General features: G+C 44.8%; 1 protein-coding gene across 1 annotated transcript in view; it reads right to left on the minus strand.

Annotated features, from left to right (window-relative positions):
- Positions 1 to 275: 275 nt before the first annotated feature.
- ARIH1 (ariadne RBR E3 ubiquitin protein ligase 1) overlaps positions 276 to 12,273 on the minus strand; it is a 35,598-nt gene continuing 23,600 nt past the window's right edge. Inside the window, exons 9-14 of the mRNA XM_009574637.1 lie at positions 9,601 to 9,605; positions 6,710 to 6,835; positions 6,554 to 6,611; positions 4,968 to 5,228; positions 3,943 to 4,055; positions 276 to 1,050 (exon numbers count right to left, since the gene is read on the minus strand). Coding sequence (XP_009572932.1) covers positions 966 to 1,050; positions 3,943 to 4,055; positions 4,968 to 5,228; positions 6,554 to 6,611; positions 6,710 to 6,835; positions 9,601 to 9,605 — 648 coding nt within the window. The 3' untranslated portion in view covers positions 276 to 965. The remainder of the gene's footprint in view (positions 1,051 to 3,942; positions 4,056 to 4,967; positions 5,229 to 6,553; positions 6,612 to 6,709; positions 6,836 to 9,600; positions 9,606 to 12,273) is intronic.

The raw sequence follows: 12,273 nt of genomic DNA on the forward strand, positions 1-12,273 counted from the left end.
AATGCACACGGCGTTACCGAGCATCAGGAGCTGCGCGCGAGGGGACGGGTCCGTCACCAGCAATGGATACACACACACACAAAACCGTGGAGGCCGTGGACGTAAAGGAACTGCAGGAAGAGAAGAAACCCAACTTCTCTGGTAAAAGCCTTCCAAAAAAAAAAAAAAAAATTCACTACACCAGCACACACTTCCCCCACCCCATCCCAGGGAAAACAAAACGAAACAAACAAAAAAAACAATCAAACTGAAAGAAAATGCACAGCAAATAGACATAATCTTGAAGATTTTTAAAGAATAAATATTTTTTGTAATTAAACATTATGCAAACACGTGCCACGCTTGCTCTTTGTCCATGCATATGCGCTATATACAACTTTGAAAAATACTGTGTTGTCCTCTTTTTGTTTTAAAAGTCATATACAAAGTTTGTTTTTTTTTTTCCTTGCTGTGTACCCCCCCTCCTCCCCTCCCCAAGAATCATCTTTACAACAAGCCAATCGACATTCATCCGTGTACTTGGGTGGCAGAGAGGAGGAGGGGGGCGGGAGAGCCATCCCCCCCCTTACCAAAGTACAGCAAAATGGCTGGTTTGGACATGAAAAGCAGTGTCAAGAAACTGGTTTAAATTTCATCTGTACTACACACAGGAAAAGAAAGATAGAAAAGAAAAAGGAGTCGGCTTGGAGAATGAAGCTACGTTACAAGTTAAAGTTGGAGGGTTTTTTTTTTTAGTGCGTCTGTCACACTCTTATTGGCCGCCTAGAATACTGTTGTACAATGGTTTATCTACCTTTTTTTCTTTATTACAATATAATTTACTTAAATTTTCTGTTAACAAAACAGAATCCCGGTACTACAGACCAGCGGTGTAACAGGCATAGCGCCTTGTGTGTGTTTTATTTGAATTGCATGAGCACTCTAGATGGTAAAGGTTTCAGAGTTCGTTTTATGCGGGGCCAGTCTCAGTCCTCAATGTACTCCCACAGGTCCTTCTCGTAGCCTTCATGCACGTGCTGCAACAAAACCCTTCGTCGACTCTCGCAGTATCTGCAGCAAAGGGGGACAAGCACAGAAAAGGCAGGTTAGGAACCGTGGCTCATCCCCAGCATCGAGTAATACAAACCTACATTAAGCCTCACTTCCAAAAGGGGAGATCCCCCGAGAAGGGAATTTGTATTTGTAGCCCGTTAACAGCACTAATTAAGACTTCAGTTACTCCAGTCACTCAACTCCAGGTCCCTGGCTGAAAAAACAGCATGCAAATTTAGAGTTTCCCATGCAAAAGTATCCCTAAAGCCCCTACAGCTGAGGAACCTCCATTAATAACGGAAAAAGGAAGAAGCAGCAGCTGCGATTTGCAAAAGCCAGCGCACTGGTTAGCAGTGACACCCGAAATGGGACGAAGCTCTCCTCAAACGTGGGCTGGTGCCTACACTGAGCCCTATCAGGGCAACAAAAATCCAGGAGCTAGCTGGGCAAAACCTCGGGAGCGCTGACCCTGTTTTATTCCCCTCCAAAATCCCGGTGGAGATGGAAGCGGTCAAGCTGGCTACTGGTGTGGTTGGAGTGCGAGTTTTACCTCGCATCGCAACTCCTGGGTCTCAGAGGGGCACTACGCCCTGCAGGGCCTTCCCACCTACACTCATTTAAACGGATAAAGCTGCAAATAAAACTGATCCCAGAGTTAGGTACAGTCCTACCAGGGTCAATGATACTGAGGAAAAGTGATATCATAGGAACATATCAAAAGATGCCATGTTCATTTCGGGTGCGTTAGCCAACTAAAAAGATAAAAGCAGAGAAACGTTTAAAGTATTCAGGTTCCAAGAGCAAATTATAAATAAGCAGCAGGCATTTCTGGATTAAACCCCTTCCAGCGGTGATGCCAAAGTCTACATCATCTTTAGGCACGCGGGGGACAAGGCAAGTCTTAGTCACAGCTCCCAAGGCCCCAGGTGCAGCTGTGTAGCCGGTTCACGGTTTGGCTGTGCCCAGCCCGGAGTGGTGTGCTGTAACAGGAGAAACTGGAACCCAGGAGCCGACTGCCAAGTTACCGGTTCCTGCTGGGAATTGTGCGGTTCAGTTTCCGGGCATGCGCATCAGCCTGGAGGGCATCCGAGGGGCTCTCGCAGCTGGGAACCCGGCTGTCTCGGCAATGGCCAAACGTCCCTCTGCTCGCTCAAGCGAGGTTCACAGGAGGAATCTCCCAGCAGAAAGCTATCCTTGATCACAATGCTTGCTAACACGTAGGCATGAGGAGCACATCACAGCAGCCTGAACTCGGAGACACCTCACCTTAACCCGCAACCCTTATGCTGCTACCATTCAGTATCTGATCAGACCGACAGATTTATCGGAATAAAACTGCTCTGGCTCTTCTCATTGCTATCAGCTGTTGCAACAGAAATCACCGTACACAAAGTCCCATTGATTTTCTGAAGCATGTGACAGCAAACATGCACAGTTTCTGCTTTCCCAACTTCAGTTATTTTGCTGCTGGTGGTGGGGGTTTAATCCTGTTTTCTAGAAATGTCTTTGCAAGCTAAGAGATTGAAACAGCTGAAACCAAATTAGTTAGGTGGTCAGTTCCTGCAATTTCCCAGAGCTCTTTAAACCCAACTCGATAACATCCTTGGTCGCAGTCTTGCATCAGTACACCGTAACCAGTACACAAAGAGCACCGTGGAGGACATGATTAAGACATGACTGAACTAGTTAATTAGGGACCTGCACGGGCTTGACAGATGCATACTTTCTTCCCAGAAACATGAAGCCAGGTTTGGGATACTATGTTTTCAGGCAATTCAGGCTATATTAGGTTTTAATTTCTTCTGGATAGCTGTTACCATCCCTAGAACAGCATCCAGTTTCAGAGGACTTAAGTGAACAAGCAGCTTGTTCCGAGATACCAACTTAATGGTGGTCTTAAAGGGTAAGTTGCAAAATGTCTCAAAAGAGAAGGTCTGGTAAGTCTTCTCTAGGCCCAGCCATGCTGCCAGACTACAGCAGAATGGGCCACAGGCCCACCAAAGCGCAATGGCTACTTCCACTCCCCAGAGTCCCTTAGTCACTATGGCTCACCCTACTTTGGCTTCTTCCCCCCGCTAAGCTAGGCATAACAAATTCAACGACTTTGGCAAAATGCCTCAAAAATGCAAGCCATAATCCTGTGACTCACCCACATTTACAGCTCTGTATTTTTCCACTGTGCAGAAGTGATTCCCCTAGGACTATAAGAAAGCATTGGCTTTTGTGTCACCTGGACCCTGGTTCTTCTGCTCTCCTCCCCAGTTGGGCAGGTTGCTCTCTCCCTCTTCTTTAAGGACAGCTTTTCTACACCCACTTTTTGCACAAATGGACCCAACAGATAAATAAAAGAGCTGATTGCTCTCTTATGGCAACTCATCCTAGGCCAAAGCTGTCAGCTTGGAACAACGAAGTCACTCCTTGTTCTTTGGCCCTCACTATGCAGGTCCCATCTTGGTCCTGGCCATTCCCACATGCTCCTTCTGTGCAGGAACAGCAGCGTATGAAAAGCCATTGCTTTTGGTCACAAGATTTTTCCATTACGGGATTGAATCTTCTAGCTACTGCTCAGCAGAGTAGATGCAAGGCAGAGCTGGGAGCCTCTCCCTGCGGGCTGTCACCTCCCCTGAGGGCTGGTCCCAGCAGGGGCACACAAAAACATGCTGCCAGCATCTGCACGAGGGCTTCACCGCTGGTGACTTCAGGGGCTGGCGCAGGACACCGCTGCTGCTGTTCTCAGATGCCCAGGGACCGGCTGATGATCACAACATATGGCAGAAGGCCAACAGCAAACAGGGACGTGACTCTGGAGAAAACTGTAGCTTGACAAGTACACATGCAACTACCTGTCACACGGGATGGCAATACAGGTACTTGGGCAGCTTTGAGATAGAGGATTATTCAAAAACAAACCTGTACTTATCCTGTACTTTCTGCTTTATGTCTTGCAGCGAATCTTGGGATATATCTCGCTCAAGGTACCCAGAAAGCACCTCTGTAGCATTCTCTAAGTCTGCTTGGTTATTCTGCAAAGACCGGGGGAAAAAAAAAAAAAGGAGTATTTTTGGGGGGGAAGGAGAGGAAGAGATTTTTTTTCTTCAATCCAAGTGAAATCAGTACTGAAATGAAAAGCGGGATTAGATATGCACTGTGTAACACTCTAGTTGCCTGCTCTGAGCATCAAGATTGAAAGAGCTGACATTTCTTCATTTGGTAAGAAGAGAATCTGCATATCTACCAGCAAGTCTTACGTCTTCCTTGATCTGCAATATCCTGGCAAGCCTAAAGAAAATCCTTTCCTTACTAGTGGTACAATACAATTCATCTGCCATTCTGTCCCTCGGTGTTTTTTGTTTGGTTTGTTTGTTTGGGTTTTTTTGTTTGTTTGTTTTTTACCAGCACTGGCAAAGCCTCTGCTAACTACTGGTACACACACAGCAGCATCAGAGCACAGCTTTCACTACTGCAGTAGTTCTGTGCGCCCTTTGCTGAGCACGCAGCACAGATGCGTCCTGCTTAGGTTCTGCACAAAGATCAGCAAAGGACCGTTCTAAATCATAAACAGTCAATACAGTTTCACTTGTGAAGCAGATTAGACTTCCACGTTTAGACCTTCAAGCGCAATTTTAATGGTAGTACCCTTGGAAAAAAGCCAACACCAGGGAAAGTCAGAATGCCAGATTTAAGCTTTAATGCCTTCTTTGCCAGTTCAAGACAGAACCTCGCTCCCTTTGTTTTAGAGGGCAACATCTTGTAAGTCTACCTCCTCCTCCAGCAGACAATGCTACACACTGCCCAGCAGGACCTCTAACTTTCGCACAACAGAATATTAAGACAGACTCACTTCAGTAAAACTGGGGACAAGAGCTTCTCCAACCATTAAATCTATCTCGCTTAGCTTTGTAGTCTGAGCTCCTGACAACCATGTTTTCTCCTACCTCAAAGATAATGGACTGATTATTCTTTTTGAGGTAGAAGGCAAAGACGTAAGTGTACATGAGTGTGGCACGACACTGGCAGAGGACGTCGACTGCTTTCTTCAGGAACTGCACCTCGATCCATGACATGTTGTGCTGCTGCATCTCCTCCATTTTCTGCTTCACCTGAGCATAGAGCTTGTGCTCAAAGCGCAGGCTCTGCATGTGGTTCATATAGCGGTTGCAGTAGAACAGGTACCTCTGCAGGGCTGCTCTGGATCGCTGTGTTAATTCCCATTAGGGAAAAAGAAAACAAATAGTTAAAACAAAGTAATGGCTGCAGGAGAAGTAAACCCTTCACAAGGCTCTTCCTGACCCTGAGAACAAGTTTCCTTTCCAAAGGTGTTTCCTCTCCTCTCACGTTGGCCAGACTTAGATGGCGCCACTTTGTGCAGCACTGTTAACCCTGGCATTGTGTGGAGAGGGGAAGCTAGACCCACAGCAGCTCGCTGTCATGCAGGGGACTTCCTAGCACAGCTGTGGCATCCTCACTCCCAACCCTGAAAGGAATTAGAAGAATCACATTGCTAACACCTGATCAGTTTTGAATTTCAGCCTCTCAATTCAAGTAACAGGACTTAAATGCTTCCAGTGTCATGACAAACAGCAAGAAGCAGATTTTCTTTTTTTTTTTTTGGCTAATAAGGAATTCTAATTAAACAATTAATGTGCTTGTGTTAAGAGGGCAACCTCAGGTTGCCTAGGCCACACTGATTGTAGAGCAGGAGAAAGATGCCATGTGCTAAGTAGTACAAGAGAACCAAGATGACTCAATACACAGCCATTAATCTTATTTTCTTCTCACTGACAGGTCAGCTGTAAAAAAATGACAACATGGCATGATTAAACTTGCATGTTGTGGATGAACAAAGGTAACACACATCAGCCAAAGTCATCCCTATCTGCAGGAGGAGGGGCTGCAGGAAATACTTTCGTTCTTGGCTGTAACGGTACTTTGACAGAGATGCAGGAAATGGATTTCTGCAAGCTGCAGCACACAGCATGCAAACCCTCCCTATTAAAAAGGGTTTTGGCTTCATCCATATTCACAAAACAGTTTAATGTAGCTGCAACTTCACCCGCAGTTTCTTCTACATCAAGCCTCCAGGTATAGTTATTGGAATGACAGCAATTTACATTCGAAAGGTCTGCTGTGTTTAAACACCTCAGGATTCGCATTAAGAACTTTGCAGTAAAGAGCATTTTACAAAGGATGTGAGGATTGTTGTCTCAGACCCACGGCATTATGATGACTTCATCTGAAGAGCTGCTATAAAACAGGCAAGGCAGCATGACAGATAACAACTGAGTTAACATGTTCTTCAAGTTGGGTTAAAGTGGCTTTGAACTTTTTTTTTTGTTCTGTTGTGGTTTTTTTGTTTTCCCCACCCCCGGCATGAAGCAAGAGTCCAAAGGTGCAGGGGAACTTGACTGTCTTCTGGATTTGTGCCCAAATCCAGGAAATTCTTCAAAGCCAATTTATAGGTTTACAGAAAGCACGCCACAGGGTTGGTGATCTCCCTTATCACCAAAAGTTATGGACTCACCTCCTGCGCATCCCTTGCTGCCTTTGCATCATCCTCATTGTAGCGATTACAGTTGTACCTGTAACAGGGACACCGATTCCACAGATTTCAGTCCAAATCAATGCCATTTGCATCACGGCTTCCTCGCCTTCCAGCAAGGCACACTCCTGAACTCACCAGGCAGATCCATGGGGCTCCCAGGGGCCCAGACACACCCAGCAGAACTCCGCTTTGCAGTTCTGGTTCCGACAGACCATGTGGTTGCAGCCCCCGTCCTTCTCGATGGTGACGTGGCATTTCGGAAGGACAGAGAGCACCGTTAGCAGGGAAAGCACAGAACCCACAACAGTCTTGTGAAGTTAGAATGGTTCCCATGGCAGTAAGAGAGAACACGTCAAGTGAAACGAATTATTTACTTTTTCCCTTTGATTGTCAAGATCCTCTTCTGAGTCAGGCTTTAAAGTATTTCCAAAATCAGAGCAGCTAGATAGCAAAAAACCCTAAGGAACAACACATTTTACCTATGCTGCTGTCATAGTGGTACACTGGATGGGTAATTTCATGACCTTCTCCAAAATCACAGCAGTAGTGACAATCTGTAACAGCCCAGGGGAAGGCATCTGGCTTTCCTCACCAACAAGTGTTTTGTCCACTTCAGCACTCAAACTGAAAAAAGCCTAACAGTGAGCTGATACCATGCTGTTACCAATCCGAGACATCTGCAGTTGTAAAATGCCATCCAAAAAGTATCTGAAAACGTGCAGCAAGAATCTAGCATGCTTCAAAGAAGCCTCTGTCAGCTAAAAAGACACTTGTCCTCCTCGGGCATTTCCACATTTCCCATCAGGTCCCATTTTTCCCCTTCATGTGACACCTCACTGAAGACTTCTCCCCACATGGGGCTTCCCTTTCAGGTATAAGGCCTTTGACAAATACAAGGATATCAGAGAGCAGCATTTCACAGGGAAATCTTTGGGGAATAGGTTTTTTTATAACACCAATATAATTCTCATAGATCAGCAGCATATGGCCACTTCCTAAAATGATATTCAACTCATGCAGAGCATAAAAGATTATTTCTGTAGTATCCCAATGAGTACACAAAGCCGAGGTTGCAAGAATAAACTAAGCTGCCCCTACGAGCGAAGGAAGCCAGTCAAACTCTCTTCTGCCGCTTCTTCCTGTCCCCGAGGCACTTCTCTTATGCCGGGACACAAAGCAGCTGCACAAGAGCTGAGCCAAGGAACTCATCAGGTTAAAATCAAGCAGCAAGTACAGAGGAAAAAAACCCAAAAAGTATTTTAGCCTGGTTGAGTTCCTCAGTCCAGCTCATCATACAGCCACACTAGCATTTATGAAGTTTTTGCAAAAGCCAGTTTTATCTACAAGGCAATAAAAAATATCCAAACAAGTAATCCACACTCATGTAAAACCAGCCGCAGCTTTTGGGTCAGAAGCATATAAAAATCCCCTCCCCAGTTAGGAGCACACCTTTACTGTTTGCTAACCAGAGCAACCATTTCCTGTTCTGGCATTCAGCTAAACTCTCAACAAAGGAAGAAACCAATATGTTCAATCAGTCTATAACTGCTACTTTTATATAGGATACAATCCAACACATTCTTGTACATCCACTCCAAGTGTCCCAACTATTACTACATTTCCATACAAGTTTGCCTATTTGTATTGTAAGAGACAAGAGAATTTGTACATCAAGAAGTACTGAGGAGATAGCTCAGGAGGTGCAAAACACCAGTGTGGTCTCCAGACGTCAGACGTGGCCCTTCCCACTGCAGGGAGGGAGGTTTGCAGTAAGGCGAAGCAGGTTACAAGAGAAAAGAGATAAGGGGGAAGACATGGGAGACTGCACCTTCCTTTTGGCCAACATAATTAAAGTGCTTTCAGCACTTTAACTAACTTTCAGCTAGTTTTGCTTCCTGATGACTGCAAACTTGCAGACCTGAGCACTAATGAAAAATAAGGCTCATCACAGCAGCTTGACCTAACTTTGAGGTTATCCTTGCTTTGAGCTGGGGCGCTGAACAAGATGACATCCAGAGGTCCCTTCCAACCTAAATAAATTCACGATTCTGGTCTCCCCAGCAATGGCAGAGCGTTCCACTTGAGTACTGCCATCACTTCTTCCTCTTCAAAGTCCTGCTTTGGTCCTACTGCCTGATCTTGAAGGGGAAGGGTTAAGGACTGGGCAGAAACAGGTGACATCCCACACAGCCAGCAAGGTTTTCCTGAGCAAGGGTGTAGCCATTCCTTTGAAGGAAACCAGTACACTATTACAGGACTTGTTTAGAGAACATTCAGCCAAGAACAGCAGCACTCCCAATTCCATCAACAGCTCACAACCCTGGGGTTTGGTTCAGGGGTTTTTTTGGCTTGTTGTTTCCCTGATAGGTTCAAGCAGCAAGCAAGCACATAAGAGGGTTTTTCCAGCCCTGCTTTCCTCCCCATCACCTGTGTTTGTCCTACAAACAGAGTGGCTGCACTACAAACAGAGTAAATGAAGCAGAGCAGCTCCCTTGCAGGCTCTCTCAGGGGGGACAATATCAAGATGTCCTCTTGGGCTGTCCACAGGATGGATACTCAGCCAGGTAAGCTTGTTCCCAATTAGTCAGTCAATGCAGTTCTGTGAATTTCAGAGTCAAAAATGGTCTTTCCTTTGAGCACGCTACCCAGCACAGTATCTATTTTCCCTTTTCCAGGCAGCCCTCCTCCCTCTTCCAATCCTGCACCAACACCTCAGGACCCAAAGTTAGGTTTATCCCACCAATATCCTTCACAACTGCAAAGATCCCTGCTCAATTAGCTCATCAGCCAGGGTGCACTTTGATAACATGTATGAACAGTGGCAGTGCACCCCTGTCACATCATGACACAGCTCCCCTGTCACTCAAACGCTGGCCCTGTGGCACACAGCAATGAACGGTTTTTCAAGAGAAGATGGTGGTCGCAGAGCTGTGCAGTTTCTTCCAAACACATCTCATCTGATGAGATGCCGAAATCCACGTGCCTCGGTGGAAGACGCAGCTAATCCATCAAACAGCTGCAGCAATCACTCCTGCTTAGGAAAATCCCACAACTGGAAGAAGAGAGAAACAATTCCCAGATGACCTGCCAAGCTGGAGAGGTGCAGTGGGGCACGTCCACACCACGAGGATGTGGGGCCATCCTCATCCGCAGCTAGGCTCAATTAGGAGCACTGAAGTTCTGCTCTCCTGTCTTTGAGGATGAGACCAAGCTCTTCAGTGTCTCAATACTGCATGGTGCTTAGGGTTTCCAGCCCTGTGATGCAAACTAGAACAAAAAGACCTTAATTACAGCCCTTTTATTAGAGGGAATGCCATCCTTTTCAAGCCTTTATATGCCTGTCAAGCAAAGCACAAGGAAGACAGATTACACAGTAAGCTATACAGATGCACAAAGCTGTGTAAAAGTTGAATATTGTTAAAAATTAAGGAAAAGCCCCGAGAAGAACATGCTAAAGAAATGCTTAACACCAGCGGAAAGAAAAACACAGCAACTACTCAAGCCACCAACGCAAAGAGTGGGAGAGATTTATAGATTAAGGAGGATAGGGAAGGAAGATCTTATTGAGAATTACAGCTACGCAACAACATAATAGCCAGCAAATCAAATTACTAAACCGGTAGATTATTCTGCACGTTATCTGTCATGCTGCGATGCAGAAGTGACCTCAGTAACATTGTTCCACTCTAAACAATTTGGTGTTGTGCTTACACACTACGCTTTGAAACAAAAGCCTGGGCAAACCTGGCAAAGGTGAACAATCCCTATTTTGTCGTAAAAGGCGGCGTGTACACAAAACACCATGAACCTCAGCTGCTGTTCTACGAACAGGAGGCTAATTAGAAACATATTTCCTATTTCAGAGCAGGTGAAACAGATTAGTCCTCTCCAGGACTCCCGGAGGCAACCGGTGTACATCAGCCTCCCAGCCACACTCATAGCGATGCCTTCACCTATAACACATCCAAAAAAAAAAAAATCCTGAAACATCACAGGGATTTCTTAATGCATTTCAACAAAATCTGAAACCACTGAACTTAATTATGGTTAGCGCAAAATAGTACACCATGACAACACCTAGAGTCATTGAGCAAAGCAGAGTATTTTAAACACTTGCTCATCTGAGAGGAAAAGGTGGCACTTTGACATCCTAGGAAAGATGCTGTTCACAGTTCTGGCACGGAACTACGCTGGTGAGAAATGAAAGAGCAAAGTTCGATGCTGGTGCCCCAGGAGGATCTAGCAGGCTGCCAGAATTTCCACGCGTTAGAACAAATGTAGGACTTCCAGAAAGTACAGAGGGAGTGCATGTTCAGACATTAAAAAGTGACCTGAAAAGGAAGAGAACTGGGTTCGTGCCATTTTATCTCACTTAGAGCAGAAAAATGGCCAATAGCTTTTTTGGAGGAAGAAAATCTGCCTGTTTATACACCAGACATTCAAGCCCTGTCTAGCCTGGAAGATAACGAGATGGTGACATGCCAGGAGAAAAGCGGTAAGGCAGGGGCATTTTTAGTATCAGATGAACAACTTTCGTTAACACCAATTTAACTTCAACAAAAAAACACTGCCTTGGGTGAAGACCGGCACCATTACCATCTTTCTTCTTCTTCCTTTAGTATTCTAAGATGCAGAAAGATTAACATCACTGAAACTCAGGTTTGAAACAGGTTTCTCCCCCTCCTTTTAGGCAGTCTTGATACACCTTAAGAGCCAAAAATAAATGCACAAATCCAAGTTTTTTAGATTTCTTACTCCTTTGAAGGTCCACTTAACAGAAGTACCTGATCTATGTGGTTCCTTTATTCCCAAAGCCACACGGACCAAACAATACCTGAAACCTGCCTAGTTTAATTCAAGGAACTATTTAAGAACCAAGTTTGTACAACTAACTGAAGAAGAAAGAAATGTGCAAATCCTTGGACTATTCAACCCTCTCCGCAAGAAGACTGAGAATTAAAAGCTTGTTAAAGAACTTGTATTGGTTTATCTCAAGTTCAAATTAATTTAGATATGTGAAAGTATCTTAAGTAAAAGGCCATCAACTCCATCACACTCTCTGCTGCAAGGGCTGTATCTTTTGTATAAGTAGAAAGAATTTAGTGCATGTCTCTTAAGTGCAAACAAATGAATGCAAAAGAAAAAAAAATTACGTAGGAAACCACAGAACTCACTACTCAAATCTCCCCGTTTTTCTTTCAGACCATTCTACATAATTCATCAAAAAAAATGCATCACATCACTCCAGTTTGTGAACAGAATTCAGCTGGGTTTCACTTTTCTATTCTCTCATACACAATTGCTTAATTTTCCTTTCCTATTCTGTCTCCCAGGGCAAGCTGGAACAAATGTATCTCACATTCTTGTGTTGCAAAGGATTACCCAGATTTCAAGCCCACATTCCAGGAGGACTGGTATTTTTCTCTTATACCTTCATCTTGGTAAGACAGGAAGTTTTCTACCCTGAATGGAGACCACATGGGACAGGACTGCAGCTCAGCATCACGCTTGGAGGACTCAAAAAAGCACTTTTCAAAAGCTAGAAGCAGCAATAGAAACCATAGTAGCCATTAAATTACTTGGAGAGTTTTTTTCCCCACTGAAAACAGATTTTTGCATCGGATGGTATCTGATCCGATTCCCTTCTAGATTCTTCAAAATGAAGAAATTCAACACAGAATTTGGGCTCTGACTTGCAG

The sequence above is a fragment of the Fulmarus glacialis genome, unplaced genomic scaffold (genome assembly GCF_000690835.1).
Source record: "Fulmarus glacialis isolate BGI_N327 unplaced genomic scaffold, ASM69083v1 scaffold5673, whole genome shotgun sequence".
NCBI classification, from domain to species: domain Eukaryota; kingdom Metazoa; phylum Chordata; class Aves; order Procellariiformes; family Procellariidae; genus Fulmarus; species Fulmarus glacialis.